This window comes from Corythoichthys intestinalis, chromosome 13 (assembly GCF_030265065.1).
Source record: "Corythoichthys intestinalis isolate RoL2023-P3 chromosome 13, ASM3026506v1, whole genome shotgun sequence".
In the NCBI taxonomy this organism is placed as follows: domain Eukaryota; kingdom Metazoa; phylum Chordata; class Actinopteri; order Syngnathiformes; family Syngnathidae; genus Corythoichthys; species Corythoichthys intestinalis.
The window spans coordinates 6,656,452-6,675,962 of NC_080407.1; the positions used below are offsets into that span (position 1 = coordinate 6,656,452).

At 39.5% G+C, this 19,511-nt stretch overlaps 2 protein-coding genes across 2 annotated transcripts in view; both read left to right on the top strand.

Moving 5' to 3' along the window:
• The window catches only part of trmu (tRNA 5-methylaminomethyl-2-thiouridylate methyltransferase), a 40,991-nt gene extending 39,560 nt beyond the window's left edge, over nucleotides 1-1,431 (top strand). The window contains exon 12 of the mRNA XM_057855041.1: nucleotides 1,292-1,431. The gene's annotated coding sequence lies outside the window, so the exon portion shown is untranslated. The remainder of the gene's footprint in view (nucleotides 1-1,291) is intronic.
• The window catches only part of celsr1a (cadherin EGF LAG seven-pass G-type receptor 1a), an 87,526-nt gene that overhangs the window by 28,782 nt on the left and 39,233 nt on the right, over nucleotides 1-19,511 (top strand). Inside the window, exons 2-6 of the mRNA XM_057855039.1 lie at nucleotides 1,292-1,647; nucleotides 1,717-2,005; nucleotides 5,069-5,291; nucleotides 7,879-7,994; nucleotides 10,081-10,169. Of these exons, the coding sequence (XP_057711022.1) occupies nucleotides 1,292-1,647; nucleotides 1,717-2,005; nucleotides 5,069-5,291; nucleotides 7,879-7,994; nucleotides 10,081-10,169 (1,073 nt within the window). The remainder of the gene's footprint in view (nucleotides 1-1,291; nucleotides 1,648-1,716; nucleotides 2,006-5,068; nucleotides 5,292-7,878; nucleotides 7,995-10,080; nucleotides 10,170-19,511) is intronic.

Consider the following 19,511-nt stretch of genomic DNA (forward strand, 5'->3'; position numbering starts at 1 on the left):
TTTAGTACAAGAGAACAATTGTTGTTTATTAGAGCCTACATGTATTTAAGGTAGAGGATCACTTTAAAAAAAAAAAAAAATCTTCCACCATAATAGTGTCTCAGTTAACTCTAAGGCTGCCATTGACGGTGCTCGACGCCCAATCCAATTAGACTGGGAACTAGTGCTGCAACGATTAATCGATTAACTCGAGTGTTCGATTAGAAAAAAATATTCAAATTAAATTTTGCTGCTTCGAGTATTCGTTTAATTAAAGTGACGTTGTAATGGTTTATTTTGAAAGTGTTTGCATTTAGTTTTATTGATTTGGGTGGATACACTGCCTTCTAGTCTGCCTCAATTCACATGCCTGAATCCAGGTGCTCCCTGTTAAGACCAACATAAGCTAAATTTTGTTTGAGCTCATGTTTTTTTTTAATGCATTCGTAATTTAGTTTATTGGTATATTTAGCGTATTTTTGTGTGAATATGTGTCTGGACCATTTGTTAAGAGCATAGTAAAAAAGTTAGCATTTTATAGCATTTAAACTAGCAGACTTTTGCGATATACTGTAAGTTAGCCAATTGTTCTTTTGTTGTACATAGAGCCTCATTTTTTTTTTTTTAATACCGTTTGAGGCTCAGCTCAGGTAATTTAATTTTTCATGTTCCTTATCCGATTACTCGATTATTCAAACTAATGGTTTATCGATTAATCGACTACTAAAATAATCGATAGCTGCAGCCCTACTGGGAAAGTTTGTTCATTCAAAGCCAGAGCATTCACAGTCATTCGGTCTGATTTTCAGGGCATTTTACAGGTCACTTGCTGTTCATTTTAGGGCAGTTATTGGTCATTTCCTATTGAGTTTGAGTCAATGCCTATTTATTTGGGTGATTCCCAGGTCACTTCCTGTTGTGTAACTCAAAATAAACAGGAAGTTGACCCATAAAATACCCCAAAATCAACAGGAAGTAACTGAAAATCAATAGGTAAATGACCTTAAATGGCCTAAAATTACCTCATTGCCTGGCTTTGGCTGCCACTGACGGCCATAGACGTTCAATCCATTTGAAATGGGAGGGATGGCAGCGAATGAACGTTCGTTCATTCGCTGCCACCCTCCCAGTACAAATGGATTGGACGTCTACTAGTGATAAACACACAGCCGAAGGATGAAAATTGTGTTTTTCTGTTAATTAGTTGCTTGTAGAATATCCTAGAATGATTTCCTGACCAATGTATTGATAGTAACCTGATTTAGAAATAATTTCTTCATGAACTTAAGTTAGCATAACATTTTTATTCCAGATGGTATCCACACTGCCTTTGCCCGTTGCACTCTCCGCGTCACCATCATCACTGACGACATGCTGACCAACAGCATCACTGTGCGCCTGGAGAACATGTCCCAAGAGCGCTTCCTGTCGCCATTGCTCGGCCTCTTCGTGGACGGCGTGGCGGCGGTTCTCTCCACTAGGCGTGACGCCATCTTCGTGTTCAACATCCAGAACGACACGGATGTGCAGGGTTCCATCCTTAATGTCACCTTTTCGGCAATGCAGCCTGGGGGAGGGCCTGGAAAGGGGACATTCTTTCCGTCAGAAGAACTGCAGGAGCAGATCTATCTGAACAGGACTCTGCTCCGGATCATATCCTCTCAGGAGGTGAAGCCTTTAAGAATTTCCTACATAAAATAAGTAGTATTTCTATATAACTGTTGGTTGCTTTTGTAGGTTCTGCCATTTGATGACAACATCTGTCTCCGAGAACCCTGCGAGAACTACATGAAGTGCGTTTCCGTCCTCAAGTTTGATAGTTCGCCCCCCTTCATCGCGTCCGACACGGTCCTGTTCCGGCCTATACACCCCATCAACGGGCTGCGTTGTCGCTGTCCGGTGGGCTTCACGGGCGACTACTGCGAAACGGAGATCGACCTTTGCTACTCTGGGCCGTGCAAGAACAATGGACGCTGCCGCAGTCGAGAGGGCGGCTACTCTTGCGAATGCCTGGAAGATTTCACCGGTGAGAGACTCTTAGATTAAGCACTTCTCTGGAAGAATGCCACGTACTTCCCCCTTGTTCACCGGATACCTGGCAGTCTCTTATTCTGTCTGTAATAGGTCAGAACGAGACAGCCTTCATCGCCCTACGCTCTCTTCTCTTCCTCCATCTTATCTGATCTAATTACCCCAATTATACCCATCTCTGTCACTCACTGCCCCGCTTTCGTTTTCGCGTACCAAAACTCGAGGTCACAGATCAACACTCGGACCCATCACGGGCCCATAATTGTGCCGATGACAGTGTTCTCCTTATGTTTCCGCATTACAGGGAAACAGATACTTATAATTTTCCCCATGGAAAATGGGATTATACCGCAGAGAGAAGGGCTATTACCTGGATCCATGTTCGGTGGTGAGGGTATAGGTCCTGATCATGTCTGTATAGTCAGTTAGTGGAATTTTTATGACTGAAGTTGGACTGCTTTATGATCAAATGGATGATCATGCGACAAACCCTATTTGTTTAGTAAGCAGTAAAACAAAAAACTACAGAGTAGCATGCATGCATTTGTCATTAGACTTCCAGTGGTACTTTAATGGGCCTAAGTTGTCAGCTGTTATCTTGATTCACGATATCCTCGGATTTACCTTAGGAATTTAAGCGTTCTCTTCCTGTAAATCACCATTCACGAGCTCTTCATCTGTTAACCCCTCTTTGTGTCGCTCATCCTTAGATAAGGCCAAACATGACTTTTGCTTTTGGAAGATGGATCTAAGGCCTTCAGAGGATGAAACTGCTGAATGTTAAATGTGGAGAAGACAGAAGTGATCATTTTTGGACCAAAAAAGGAAAGGTCAAAGATAAGCAGGCACCTTAGCACAATGTCACTTACAGCTACAAATCAAGTCAGAAACTTTGGCGTAATTATTGACTCAGACCTAAAATTTGATAGCCATCTAAAGTCTGTCACTAAATCTGCTTATTACCACCTAAAAAATATAACCAGAATTAAGGGGCTTCTGACTCAACAAGACATGGAAAAACGTTTTCAGCAGATTGGACTATTGCAACGGTATATTTACGGGTCCTGATAAAAAAAATCAGTCAGGAAGCTGCAGCTAGTACAGAATGCTGCAGCCAGAGTCCTCACAAATACAAGGAAGCTGGACCACATTACACCGGTTTTGAAATTGCTACACTGGCTTCCCGTTAGGCATGTGCCGGTTACCGGTTTCACGGTTTACCGTGGTGTGAAAACGTCGCGGTTTCAAAACCACTAAAATTTTCCGTCAGACCGTAGTACGGTATTCGCCATTTTTCATGTATCAAAAATGCAGCCAGAAGTGGCTGTTTGTTTCTGTGTGTGAAAGTGACGCTATCGGCTAGACAGCCAGCGAACCTAGAAACAAATACTCCAAACATAAGGCATTCTTTTCTTCAATTTATTGAGCTCTCAAATCATGGTAAGTGTAATATACAAAATGAATACATTTAAAACGTTGTACAATTGTATTTTTCCATGTGTGAGTAGCTTCAACAGATTAGCACCATGGAAAAGTTCGCCAAAAACAATTAAACAAAACACACATTTTCCTTTCAAATTTGATATACACACTAACTAAAAGCTTACAAAGATGAATGTTAGCCTAGGCTTAGCTGGGAGAGCAACTTCAACGAGTATTATAGCCGCAGAGTGAGAAAACAAGCTTGATTCACTTGAATGAAGGGGAAAAGGGATATCATCAAAGATCGTTTATTGCGAAAGATGATCTTGCCCTAAGCACAAATTCACGTTCGTTAGCTCAAGGAGAGGTCTCACTCCCAATGTTTTTTTTTTTTTTTTTAGATGAAACCTTTCCACAACAATATTTACATTTTAACAAACTTTTACATTTTTAACTAACTTATACTAACTTGTACATTTTTAATTAACTTATTAACTAATGAATTCTTTCTTTTTAACACAAAGGCATGACATCATGTAGACTAGATTTGACACAGTGGCTGAAAATGGCAAAACTTCACTTGAGCTTTTCCACCCTCAAAAAAAAAAGTCATGCAGTATAAGTTTTTAAAAATTTTATTCCGAAGTGTTTTTACATTTTTATAGAAATTATTTTGTTCTTGCTCTAATCTTAAGCAACTTGAGCTGTGGCTGTGGGTATAGTCTATAAGTTATATTTTAATTTTGTTTAAAATATTTGTTGTTTTTTTTATTGATAATTTATTTCTTTTAACAATATATTCATGTTCCAATTTGCAACTATGTTCTAAAAAAAATTTTTTTTAAAAATCTTGTTCAATGGAGAAAAAAAAGTTATTTTTTTAACCCATACATCTCAAAATAACACATTTTGTAGCTATAATTGCAATACCGTGAAACCGCGGTATTTTTGCTCATGGTTATCGTACCGTCAAAATCTCTTACCAGCACATGCCTACTTCCAGTGAGTCAAAGGATAGACTATAAAATACTACTGCTCGTCTACAAAACACTTAATGGCCTTGGACCAAAATACATGCTTGATTTGTTAGATTCCTATGAGACATCTAGACCCCTAAGGTCGTCTGGAACCGGTCTCCTGCATGTTCCAAGAACAAGAACCAAGCAGAGTGAGGCAGCATTTAGTTATTATGCTCCTCACCTCTGGAGCAAGTTACCTGAACGTCTGAAGTATGCTCAAACTGTTAGCTCCTTTAAATCTGGGCTAAAAACACTTTTGTTTAGCACTGCATATCCATAACTGTCTATATATCTCAATCCACTTGCTTTCTATTCCTCTTGTGCTTATCTCCATTGCTGATTTCAATTATTATTTTTTGTTTTATTTTTATTTATTTATTTTGATTCTATTTGTGATAAAATGCAATTTTTATGTATAATTCTATTTCCTATTTTGATTGTCCTGGTTTTTACGTTGCATTGATTTAAATGTGATTTTTATGATCTTCATGTGATGTAAAGCACTTTGAATTGCCTTGTGTTGAATTGTGCTATATAAATAAATTTGCCTTGCCTTGCCTTGCCTTGCCTTGCCTTGCCTAAAATGGACCGACTAATTCTCTCGTCTTTTTCCCTAGGCGAACACTGCGAGGTGAACGCCTCGTCGGATAGCTGCGTACCAGGTGTGTGCAAGAACGGTGGCGAATGCGTGAACCGGCTTGCCGGCGGCTTTTTGTGCCAGTGTCTGCCAGGCGAGTATGAGAAGCCATACTGCGAGATGACCACGCGCAGCTTCCCCGGACAGTCCTTCGTCACTTTTAGGGGCTTGCGGCAAAGGTTCCACTTTACCATATCTCTCATGTGAGTGGTTAATTTGTTTTTTTTTGTTCATTCATAGCCAGTCGTCGTTTAATGTTACAGAATAGAATACCGTAATTTCCCGAATATAAGGCGCACCCATGTATAATGCGCACCCCAAATTTACTTGTACAATCTAGGGGAAATTATTGTACCCGTTTATAACGCGCACCCTAATTTTAGCACCAATAAATAGAAGAATACAAGAAAACAGAGCTCGTGTACAGATACAGAAATGTCATTTTACTGACTGGTGAAACACAGCACAAGCACAGCACATTGGTAGTTCAAAACATTACCATAAACTGACAATATTTACGGTAATTATATGATTTGACAAATTCTCCAACTTACCAGAATCTAGGAGAAAACAAAACAGATGTGACTTTTCTTTTAAAGGCTGCTGTATAACTTGCTCGTTTCATCATGATGAATCAATGTTTCTTCCATGGATTAATACGGTAAAATGAAAGTGAGAACGTAAGTCGGAAATCCGAGAGAGCTCATCGCTGTCGACATGACAGTAACAATAGGAACTATTTTTATTTGGGTTTGAGTTTCCCGAGGGACAGATATAGTTGACGGACACACACAGGAAGTCTGTGTTGTTACGTTTGTTATGGTCCGACTTGCGGAGCTGCAATAAACGTTGACTCAAATGAGTTCAAGAAACTAAATTCTGTGCTTTGTGAAGAGTGCAAAAAAGCAGAATGATGAAATGAAATCATTCGGCCGATCAGAGTGAAGTATTACCGAAACAAAATTGTGACGTCATGTACCGTCGGCAGCGGATCGCCCCAAACGTTTCTTCAACACAACGTGGCCGTGTCAATAAAAAAAAAAAGGGGGTTTTATATATATATATATATATATATATATATATATATATATATATATATATATATATATATATATATTAGGGCTGTCAAAATTATCGCGTTAACGAGTGGTAATTATTTTTTTAAATTAATCACGTTAAAATATTTGACACAATTAACGCACATGTCCAGCTCAGACAGATTTAAATGACAGTAGAGTGAAATGCCCACTTGTTAATTGTGTTTTATGGAGTTTTGTCGCCCTCTGCTGGCGCTTGGGTGCGACTGCTTTTATAGGCTTCAGCACCCATGAGCATTGTGTAAGTAATTATTGACATCAACAATGGCGGGCTACTAGTTTATTTTTTGATTGAAAATTTTACAAATTTTATTAAAACGAAAACATTAAGAGGGGTTTTAATATAACATTTCTATAACTAACATTTATCTTTTAAGAACTACAAGCCTTTCTATCCATGGATCGCTTTAACAGAATGTTAATAATGTTAATGCCATCTTGTTGATTTATTGTTATAATAAACAAATACAGTCCTTATGTACCGTATGTTGAATGCATTTATCCATCTTGTGTCTTATCTTTCCATTCCAACAATTTATTTTACAGAATATATATATAATTTACAGAAAAATATGGCATATTTTATAGATGGTTTGAATTGCGATTAATTGCGGTTAATTACGATTAATTTATTTTTAAGCTGTAATTAACTTGATTAAAATTTTTAATCGTTTGACAGCCCTAATAAATATATGTCTCCATCCATGTACCCGTTTATAATGCGCACCATGATTTTACAAGTTGATTTTGGGGGGAAAAAAAGTGTGCATGATATTCGGGAAATTACGGTAGTCATGCTTCTGAATTGCTTAAAAGTTTAACCAAGACACTGACAAACCGACAAGTTGCCGTCACCATCGGTTGGTATGATAATAGAACATTCTTGCTTGTTTTGCTTCCTGTACAAAGGTAGGAAAGTTAGCGCAATAATGATGGGAGTCGATCAGTCGTATGACGGTGAGAAAAAAAACTCAAAACAGGAAAGTCTTTGTGATGAGTTTCCCTTATCAGCGTATGGCTTCAGCCCCGCCGACTTCCTGGCTCGCTGGCATCTGCCGGCTGACTCCTCTGCCCTCACCTTGCATTCCCGACCGGCTCGCTTGTGAACTTTGCTCATTCGCCGCCAGGTTCGCCCCTTAATGGAGGGGGACCTGCTTTCCTGTTTAAAGCCCATACACTACACATTTCCTGCTTTTTCTTGTTTAATGACTTTTCTTCAAGAGCTTCTGCGTCAAAGAAATGCACGCACACAAAAGGTAGCACACACGTACGACAGGGTTCGTACAGTTCCTTGAAACCTTGAAAATGCTTGGATTTTACTCGTGTTTTTCAAGGTTTGAATGCTTGAATTTTGTGCAAAGTCCTTGAAAATGTTTTTTTTTCGCAGCGCCAGTCGCCATTTAATCTGGCTGGAAGCCACTTCACTCGGCTTCAGAGCTACTGGGACTCGGCCTATTCGCCGGGTTCTCGATCGACTCCTCTTGTTATAAAGAGCTGCACAAGTTTCGTCGAGAATGGAATAGTTTTTTGTGTAGTTGTGAAGTAAAGTTCCACACAAACGCACGTCGAGATATCGTGTAGCTTAGGAATTAAATCAACAAGAAGGGACCCGGTATACCAACTATCACAACAAAGCTAATTTCATTTTCTAGTAAAAACGAAGCTAATTTTTTTTTTTTTTTTTTTTTTACAGGTTCGCTACAAGAGAACGAAATGCCCTGCTTCTCTACAATGGCCGATTTAATGAAAAACACGACTTCATCGCTTTGGAAATCATTGACGAGCAGGTCCAACTCACCTTCTCTGGAGGTGAGGCCGGTTTTCTTTTCCGTCTATTATCGCCAGTTCCTGAACGCACTTCCAAACATAATGTTTGCGCTGATTAACTTCCTATGTTATCTTTAAGTGCACACTTATGCGTAGTCTGCTGATAACTGTTGATCGGCAGATCAAACGGGCATCGGGGTTGTTTTCTGACTCGCTCAACTTTCCCATGGTTCTATAAAAGAACGGCGGGGGTCTACGGGGGAATCCAGTTCAATACGATTAGTTGAATCCTTTTTCGGGAGTACTGCCAAATCTAAAATATGACTTAAAGTTCAAAGTTAAGTGCGCTAATTATCAACTTAATAGTGGATTACGACCTAATGAGAGGCGGAAGAGGTCAATCTCTGATCTGACTTCAGTTTTCTTGTGTAAACTATGAACATGATGAATACGATACATCACATTAAAATGCCAAATTTTGGACGGTTGATTGTTGATTTTTGCTGTCAACAAATGTTTAAACCTTGACTAAGCAACACACACAAGAAAAACATTGTGGATTCCTGCCTGGGGCCGCTCCTGCCTTTAACAAACAAAGTCATTTATCAGTAAAGCCTGAGTTTTGTGCCTTGCGCTATGCTCAAGTGGAGACACTGACAAGACGAATGCTGCCGTCCCCAGTTTTTGATTTATGATCAATTTCTCCGGAGGTTATGGGAGTTCACCCAACTTGGAGAAGAACATCGACCGTGTCCAACGTGGAGTCCGGTTGTGGGTGCTTCGGGAGTATGGGTTATTGGAATCCCTGTATGACCAGTGTCAGAGTTCGTGTAGCCGGGAGTAAGTCGGATCAGTTTCCGGTGAGGGTTGGACTCTGCCCGGTTAAGTCCTCGAACACGACACGGTTAATGCCCATGTCAGTCATATCATATCATATCTGTTTTTTTGGCGTGCCTGTTAATACTGCCTTTGTCCATTGAGACCATGCAAGTATTACGCATGCGCACTAATTCGCAGTCCGACACGCGCCGAGCAAGACCACCCGCATGCGCAGAAGCATCAAAACAAATGACCACACATGCTGGCTGTCATCCGTCATTCCAGGGATATCATATTTTGCTTTTTAAAAAGAGGACGCAAATAACAGACATAAATAATCCCCGTTTAGGCTTATATTCAAAGTTTATATGGATCGATAGCATGCGCGCACTGTCCGTGCCTGTCACACGCACATACGGGCAGTTTGCCCCGACTCTCGGCCGTGGAAGCAGTTGAAATATTGCTCATATGGAGCAGAGAGAAAACCGATCATTCCCAGGCTTATCTTCAACCCATTTTTATTTTGTTTTATGACTGTCGTCAAGTCCGACCCTTCCTAAAAAGCCGTGTTCAAGGCAAGCTAGGCGCTAATATATTTTTTTTCTTTTCATTGAACTATACAAAACATACAAATAACAAATAATACAAAAACAACTAGTTCACATAGAATATAAACATCTCAACATATTTACATCATAAGACATACAAAAAAAATAGTAAATAAATGAATAAAAATAATAATTTAAGAGGAAACTAATTAAATACTAAACAATTTTGCATGGGCTTCTATTGTAGACTTGCATTTATTATTTTGTATCATATTAAGTGATGTGAAATATGATTAGCTAGGTGCTAATAACGCACAGCTTCACCTCTACCGTGGCGTCTTTCTCGCTTTTTGATGACATAATTGCTGCATGAATTCCGATTTGGAAGACTGGACAGTCTGGAAAAATGTGGCCCAGATCGGATTTGAACCACATACGAAAGTGACCCAGATCGGATTTGAAATGGTCCAGTTCTATGCGACTTGTCACGTTCAGACCGTCAAGTTAATGCCTCACTCGAGTCGGCAAAACCCGAAAACATCGGATTCGAGCATTAAGGCCTGTAGTATGAACGTAGCCTTAGTCTGTTGGCTGGCTTGGGAACACCTTGGAATCCTCCAGGAAGAGCTGGATGAAGTGGCTGGGAAGAGGGAATTCTGTGCGTTCTCCACGCGACCCAACCTTGAATAAGCAGGAGAAAATGTATGGATCGAATTGGTAACCCCTTTTATGCCTCACCTTTTTCTACTGTTGTCCTCTAGGTGAGACTAAGACCACTGTGTCTCCGTTCATCCCGGGTGGTGTCAGTGATGGCCAATGGCATTCCGTGCAACTCCATTACTACAACAAGGTAAGAAGCTACTATTACATGTATAGTGAAGAGGGTGCTATTCCCACAATGGTCCTATTGCCTTTTTTAAATCAAACTCCAGTGATTGTACGCGATCATGTCTCATATATTCACTTTGAGGTGTAATATTATCTCAAAGGAACGTCTACTTCAAGACACGTAGCCTGCAGCTATTGTTTTAATAAGTTTAAACACAGGCTGGGAAAAAGATAACCCTATAACCTCTTGGAATGAGAGGTAACTCTGGGTTTAATGTACGCTAATCACCCAAAATAGGGACAACTGGCTGAAATTGCCTTTCCCTGTAAGTGTTGCACTAAATCTTGGCAGGTTGGTGTTGGAATACAAGTATGAATTGGTTAGGAAAAATTCTAAACATATTTTTGGACTATAAGTCGCACGTAAGCGGTTACTCGGAATTTAATGTATGCGAATCACAAAAATGGGAATAACGGGCTCACCTAAAATGCGCTATAAATTTTAAAAGGTATCTTGAATTATATGGAGGTAGATTTGTGTCTTTATTATTCAATCAAAAAAAAAAGTTGCTTCAATCAAATTAAAAGTTACTTCAATCAAAATATATATTTTCAATGTAAGAAAAAGTCACTTCAATCAAAAAAATGTGTTTGAATGCAAAAATAAATTTGAAACTTCAAAAAAAATATATTTGAAAACTATTTTTCTTCGATTGAAATTTTTTTTGGCTTGGACACCAGCAGAATCCGATGGCTGGATGGAGCCTGGTGGCCATTATTCTTGCTTCAAACTTTTATGCCATTGGCGTAGTCACCTGCCACTCAAACATGCCGCAAGTAGCGTCGAAGTTGAATCTTTGTGTCAAAATGATTCAATTGAAAAAAAGTGCCTTCAAAACGTTTTCCACTTCAAAAAAAAAAAATTGCCTTCAAAACTTTTTCCACTTTTTAAAACTTTTTGCTTTCAAAAAAAGTGACACTTCAGTAAAAAAATATATTTCAAATGAAAAAAAATATTTAAAAAAATAAAAATTTTTGCGATTGATTTTTTTCTTTGATTAAAAATAGTTGTTTGATTAAAGGAACTTTTATTGCGATTGAATGATTTAGACACAAATGTCCTCCCCATAGTATGGCTCAAACACAAAAAGCATTGCTTCAATCAAAGAAAACAGTTTGAATGAAAAATACTGTAAAGCATTCAAATGCGAATTTCTGAGTCTCAAATATTTTTTCGCATTCAAACCTTTTTTCTACAATTGAATTTTTTAAAAATTTTTGATTGAACTGTTTTATCTTTTGAAAATATATTTTTTTTTGTTTGAAACAACTTATTTTTTGATTGAATAATAAAGACACAAATGTCCTAGCCAAAATGTGGTCCAAACGCAAAATTACATGACTTCAATCAAAAATGCTGTTTCAATCAAAAAAAACTTGACTTAAATCAGAAAAAAAAAGAAAAATAGTTTTCAAATATATTTTTTTGAGTTTCAAATTACTTTTGCATTCAAACACATTTTTTTTGGATTGAAGTGACTTTTTCTTCGATTGAAAACATATATTTTGATTGAAGCAACTTTTTATTTGATTGAAGCAACTTTTTTTTTTTGATTGAATAATAAAGACACAAATCTACCTCCATCAAATTGCCTTTCTTATGATTTGATTATGATTTCCAAATTTGCTAGTTGATGGTGGTCGTAGTTCATTTTGAACTTGTTTTTAAACTTCTTTGCTATCACTCATTAGCTTCCATTGACATTGATAGACGTACGATCCGTTTGAACTGGGAGAGTTTGCAAGCCCTTCCAGTTATAATAGATTGAATGTCAACTTGTGACACAGTCCGATCCATAACAGAAGAATGATTGAACATTGACCACGGCTTCAAATTTCTAGCACAAACCGTGTAGCTTTCACTGCTCATGACAGGTTGGCATTCATCACATCAATGGATGGCGGACACGGTGATTCGTGTTTGCCGCGGGGTCATTTTTATAATCATTGTTAGGAGTTCTGGAATGACAGGGATGTGGTATCATGGATGTTTACAAGTTTTGTGGCTTTTCGGGACGTTGCCGTGGAAACAGCAGATGAATTTCCGCCCCGTTCTGCGTGGGTTTCCTTTGATTTGGCGCCTGTTGGCTCGTCTTCCTCGCTTTGTTTCTGCTCCTTTAGTTTGAACACATATCATCCAGGGTATATAATCACAGGCACCGCCGGGTGGGTGCGTAACAATGTCACGCAGTGATTTACAAAGTGCCTGACACATTCCGTCACATTAACCAGAGGCCGATTCGAACCGACACATGGTCATCTTTGTGTTAAATCACCAGAAACTGGAATTGAATCACTTTGTGTAAAGGTATATTCTTACAATAGATGCGTTAACAAATGAATACATAAATTGTTATCTTGCACAAAAGTTAGTGTATAAAAATGATGTCAATCGTTTGTGCTATGTTTGTGCCGCTATTGTTTTTCAGATGTTTACAATTCTTTTTTAGGTCAACCGAAAATGTAAAAAAAAAAAAAGTGTTTGTGCCGCAACGATTTTCTAGATATACGTTTTTACTGCTCCGGTTTTGTGGTACCTCTACTTCCGAATGTCTACACAAACGCAATTTTCAGGTTACGTCATGCCACAACTAGGGGTGCAACGGTTTAGTTAGCCCACGGTTCGGTTTGAACCTCTGTTTTGGGATCACGGTTTCGGTTCGATTTGCTTTTTGCATTTTTATTTTTTATTTTTTTAAACTACCTTTATTTTGCTTTTAAGAAAATGAAATAAACACTTAAAATGTAAACATTTTCGACTGTTCTAATTAGAGATGTCGTGATCGGCATCCCGATCGATCGGGTCCGATCACGTCAGTTTCAAAGTATCTGAAATTTTTTTTTTTTTTTTTAATTAAATCGTTTTCTAATGGTATTTAACGTTACAGACATAATATGTTTCACTCTTCCAGAGTCTTTAGTTTAGGCTTAAGGTAGGGTTATCAAATTTATCCTAATAACGGTGGTGATTAATTTTTTTAAAAACGTATCACGTTAAAATTTTTAACGCAATTAATGCATGCGCTGCACGACCCACTCACGCATTGTCGCGCTCAATCTGTAATGGCGCCGTTTTACCTATATAGAGAGATAAAAGGCAGCGTAAAATGAGTAGAGTGAATTTTGGCGGCGTTTGGAGCCTTTTTTTAATTGGCTTAAGACTTACAATCCCTCTCCCTACAATTACAAATATCATGGGAAGCAATGTGGGGAAGCAAGGTAGCAATTGATCTTTATCTTAACACCTTATGTAATTTGCCAACGCACAGAAGATATATCAATTGGTAGCACTATGCGCAGTCATGGTTCCACTTCCCATCATGCATTTGGGTTGAATGGCTGCAGTATCATTTACTGAAAGCTCAACAAATACACTAGATGGCAATATTTAGTCACAATATACAAATTCACAAGTCTTTCTATCCGTGGATCCCTCTCACAGAAAGAATGTTAATAATGTCAATGCCATCTTGAGGATTTATTGTCATATGTACTGTATGTTGAATGTATATATTTGTCCGAGTTTTATTCATTTTTTTCTGAATGCATTGCCAAAATGTATATGATCGGGAAAAATTATCGGGAATGATTGGAATTGAATCGGGAGCAAAAAAAAAAAGCAATCGGATCGGGAAAGATCAGGATCGGCAGATACTCAAACTAAAACGATCGGGATCGGATAGGGAGCAAAAAAACATGATCGGAACAACCCTTGTTATAATCTTTCCCATCATGCTTCAGTGACGTAATTCTAATCTCCTATTGGTCTATGACGTTTCAATTTGAAATAAAATCACAACAAATTGAAAGTAGAATATCTACAAAACGGTTGCAGCACAAACCATTTTTTGCAGCTTTATTGACCTATAAAAGAATTGTAAATATCTCAAAAACGATAACAGCACAAACCGGCAAACACGATTGACATCATTTTTATATAAATTTGCGTCTGATGGGCAGCCAACTTCACGGAGGTCCCTAAAACAGACTTCTAAAGGTATGATGTAATCCAGACGCCAACTTTGATCAGATTTAAATAGCTTTTAAGGCTTTTAAATGGACATAAATTAAGCTTGATGTGTCTTAAAATGCAAACAAGAGCTCCAAAAGGGAGGACAGGATAAGCTAGGGTGTGGCAGGACACTTTGAGTGTGACATTTTAAAACCTGTAGATCAACAAGCAAAAATTTAAATGTTCATCATTAGTTTTTTTAGGAATGATATGAGTAATTCCCCTCACGCACAAGCATAATTATGTAAATCTCAAAAGCAGCTATTAGTACCAATACATTGTTATTCTCACACGAACCCACTCATGTGTTAACGACCCCTATAAGGAAACACAATGCACTCACGCACAGAAGGTGATTTAGTGGGTCAAATGATGAGACGGTTAAAGATCGCACAGGGGGTCCGCAGACACACACTCTGTCCCCCCTTTTTTATTTGATCAGAACCGCCAGGGGTGCCTCAGCTCAAAAACAATAGGTCAAAGGTTTAAGGGAGGAGGGGTTGCTGTGGAAACAGACCAGGCTTTTGCTGTTGTTGTGACCATCCGAAGCGGTGTCCAAAAAAGCAGTTTTTGTATGTTACTGTACATCATTCTTTGTTGTTTTTTTCCCCCAACGTCGTCAACATTCCCAGACTGAGTCTTATCTCTCGGCCGAAGTTTTCGCTTCTGCTGGCCTCTCGCTCTCACATGCGTGCCGCTTCAGGCAGGCATTTAATCATCCAAAGCATACTGTACTTGCTAACTGACTTCACAGTATAGCGCAAAATAGTTCTAGCCTTATGGCTTTGGTATGTGCGGTACTGGTTGTGGGTATGGCTTTCTGTTACTGAACTGTCGTGTTTGCTTTCTTTGGACTTTATAGTTGGACATGTATCAAATCAAAGTGGAGCATGAGTAGTGGATTCCATGGTAATAGTCAGGAATAGGAGTGGGAACCTCTTGGTACCTCACGATATGATATGAGCTCACGATAACGATGATCTGACGATATGGCGATACAACGATTATCGAAACATTGGTCTAGGATATTCTAAAAACAACAAATAAACAGAAAAACAAGCTTCTGCTGTGAATTGGAATGAGTTTATCACTAGTAGACGTCCAATCCGTTTGAACTGGGAGAGTGGCAGCAAATTCGTTCATTCGCTGCCATGAGATTTGAAGGGTGTCATTTTCAGATCTCTCCACAGGTGTTAGGATTCAGGTCTGGACTCATTGCTGACCACTTTAGAAGTCTCCAATGCTTTCTCTCAAGCCATTTTCTAGTTCTTTTTGAAGTGTGTTTTGGGTCATTGTCCTGCTGGAAGATCCCATGACTTCTGAGGGAGACCCAGATCTCTCACACTGGGCCCTACGTAATGCTGCAAAATTTGTTGGTAGTCTTCAGACTTCATAATGCAAAGCACACGGTCAAGCAGTCCAGTGCTAGAGGTAGCAAAGCAACCCCAAAACATCAAGGAACCTCCGCCATGTTTGACTGTGGGGGCCTTGTTCTTTTCTTTGAAGGTCTTGTTTTTTTCCTGTAAACTCTGTTGATACCTTTTCCCAAAAAGCTCTACTCTTGTCTCATCTGACTGGAGAACATTCTTCCAAAACGGTTTTGGCTTTCTCAAGTAAGTTTTGGCAAACTCCAGCCTGGCTTTTTTATGTCCCTGGCTCAGAAGTGGGGTCTTCCTGGGTATCCTACCATAGAGTCCCTTTTCATTTAGACGCCGACAGATAGTACGGGTTGATACTGTTATACCCTCAGACTGCGAGACAGCTTGAACTTGTTTGGATGTTAGTCGAGGTTCTTTATCCACCATCGGCACAATCTTTCGTTGAAATCTCTCGTCAATTTTTCTTTCCCGTCCACATCTAGGGAGGTTAGCCACAGTGTCATGAGCTTTACACTTATTGATGACACTGCACACGGTAGACACAGGAACATTCAGGTCTTTGGAGATGGATTTGTAGCCTTGAGATTGCCCATGCTTCCTCACAATTTTGCTTCTCAAGTCCTCACACAGTTCTTTGGCCTTCTTTCTTTTCTTCATGCTCAATGTGGTACACACAAGGACAGCGTTTGAGTCAACTTTAATCCATTTTAACCGGCTGCAAGTGTGATTTAATTACTGCCACCACCTGTTTTGTGGCACAGGTAAGTAACAGGTGCTGTTAAATATACAAATTAGAGAAGCATCACATGATTTTTCAAAGGGTGCCAATACTTTAGTCTGGCCGATTTTTGGAGTTTTGTGTAAAATGATAATGATTTCATTTTTTTCCCCATTCTCTTTTGTGTTTTTTTTTCATTGCAAGCAAAATAAATGAAGACATTACTACCGAAGCATTTGTAATTGCAATCACTTTCTGGGAGAAATTGTGCATTATCTGACAGTATTGCAGTGGTGCCAATACTTTTGGCTAGCACTGTAGGTAGTTGTTCTTGAGGAGAACGCAAAGGTCTATCTAATGCGGTGTCTCTCTCTTGCCCCAGGACGGGGGGAGTCTGGTGGACTCCAGCGGGCTTGTGCGGCTTCCCCTCTATACTGCCTGGCAGGAGCTAATGCAGAAGGAGGTAACCGTTGACCTCTTGTGTAGTCCTCATCGGTGAATACCGTAGTTGCTGTAGTTGTCGTCTTTGGTGGTTTGGTGTTGTTGTGATGATTATGCTTCTAGCTCACTTCTTGTACATTTCGGACCATTTCTTGTTGATTGTAGGACATTTCTAGGTCACTTTTGCTTCATTGGTTACTTACTTCTGATTTTGGGGGCATTTCCAGGTTACTTTCTGTTGATTTTGACTCTCTTCCTGTTGGTTTCTGGGCATTTTTGAGTCACTTCTTCGTAATTTTAGGGTACTTCATGTACATTTTGGACTATTTCTTGTTGTTTTCAGGGCATTTCCGGGTTGCTTCTGCTTCACTGGTCACTTCCTGTTGATTTTGGAGCATTTTGTGCTTAGTTTTGGTTGATTTTGACTCTCTTCCTTGTTGGTTTTGGGGCATTTTGGGTCACCACCTTATAATTTTAAGGTACTGTTTTCCGAAATTTCCGGGTTCGCGGTGAGTCAGCAACCAGCACACTTTTGCTCAATTAATTAAATCGTTTTCAAATTGTATTTAACGTTACAGACATAATATGTTACACTCATCCAGAGTCTTTAGTTTAGGCTTAAGGTAGGGTTATCAAATTTATCCCAAATCAGCGGTAATGAATTTTTTAAAAAACGGATCACTTTAAAATATTTAATGCAATTAATGCATGCACTGCACGACCCACTCATGCATTGTCGCGCTCAATCTGTAATGGCGCCGTTTTACCTATATAGAGAGATAAAAGGCAGCATAAAATGAGTAGAGTGAATTTTGGCAGCCCTTGGAGCCTCTTTTTAATTGGCTAAAGCCTTACAATCCCTCTCCCTACGATTAGCAATATCATGGGAAGCAATGTGGGGAAGCAAGGTAGCAATTGATCTTTTTCTTAACACCTTATGTTATTTCCCAACGCAGAGAGGATATATCAATTGGTAGCACTACGCAGTCATGGTTCCACTTCCCATCATGCATTTGGGCATGGCTACAGTATCATTTACTGAAAGCTCAACAAATACACTAGATGGCAATATTTAGTCACAATATACAAAGTCACAAGTCTTTCTAGCCGTGGATCCCTCTCACAGACAGAATGTTGCTAATGTAAATGCCATCTTGAGGATTTATTGTCATAATAAACAAATACGGTACTTATGAACTGTATGTTGAATGTATATATTCGTCCGAGTTTTATTCATTTTTTTCTTAATGTATTGCCAAAATGTATATGATCGGGAACAATTATTGGGAATGATTGGAATTGAATCGGGAGCAAAAAAAAAAAAAGCAATCGGATCGGGAAATATCAGGATCGGCAGATACTCAAACTAAAACGATCGGGATCGGATCAGGAGCAAAAAAACATGATCGGAACACCCTAATTAGTGGCGTTGTCGGTTTGGTTTGTCGTATTACTTGATAAACTGACTGAGATTTGTATTATTTGGTGAATTGAATTACGTAATACTGGGGTTGTGTTGTTTGATAAATTAAAGTAATACTAGGTGAGCCGTAACAGAATAACGATGTTTAAGAAATTGTGGAAGTCTGCCAGAGGATTCCGTACGAGTCGCTTGGCTTTGTTCCTTTGCCGCTTTGCCGGAGCGTTGGCTCCCCGCTCATTTGTCAACGGTAAGCAATGTTCATTGTTAAGGAACAGTTTGTTGTGCTGTAACGGTAACGCGGGGATTCTGGAATTGACAAACTAAAGCTAATGTAATTGTTACCACTTGTGTTTTGCTTGCCTCTGTGGGATTGTAATCAATAAATCTAATTTATTCTGCATTTTCTAATCAATAAACATCGTCTATTGAGCAAAAGTGTGCTGGTTGCTGACTCACCGCGAACCCGGAAATTTCGGGAAACAGGTACTTCCTGTACATTTTGGACCATTTCCCTAGCTTCCTTTCACTTTCTTTAGGGTGGCAACCCCCCCCCCCCCCCTCCAATGCCCCCCATTGGTGGAAGACAGTATGTACAGCATACTTAAGCAACAACGTGCCTCTTCGGTAGAACAATCCCACTGATAGGCCGCTTTCGGCCCGTGGGCTGTACGTTTGACACCACTGCCAGCGAGGATGGTAACCGTTCCCTAAATTTTACACCACCCGAACATTTCTTTTGCTGCTTTGAAAGCCGACAATGGTCGCCGTCCATCTGTTACGCCGACGGATAGAAGCGCGAGTGACGGCGGTAACATATAAGCTTGAACATGGGACATTGTAGCCCTTTGTGCATGTGAATAATTCACAGTTCTAGTTTTACACTGCCACAGGGCAGGTGAGGTAATGCGGATTTGAGTGTTTTGCTAGCGGTGTTACGTGCTATCGCTGTTAATAGCAGCCAATGTGTTAACAAGGAGTCCAAACATAAACGAAAAAAAGTCTCAGTCTCTCATTTTTTGGCAAGATTGGAAATGTTTCCATTGAAACTGAATCTGTTTTTCAGTTTTACTTGCTTTTAATCCTGGCTTGAGGCAGCACAGGGAAGCCATCAGTGGGTTCGCATGTGCTTATAGCTGAGGTTTGGCCGCAGTGTGTTGTGATATCATTTCGACGCGGAGCACCCGTCACCCCCCTCGTCTTTTGTGGTTAGCCACGGGGATCAAGTCCGTCGCCATGGCATGGCTATCACCCCTGGAGACGACACCTAAGGGAGAGGGAATTTTCAACTGCTGGGTAAATAGGAGTCTTACATGGGGGTGGGGAGCGAGTGC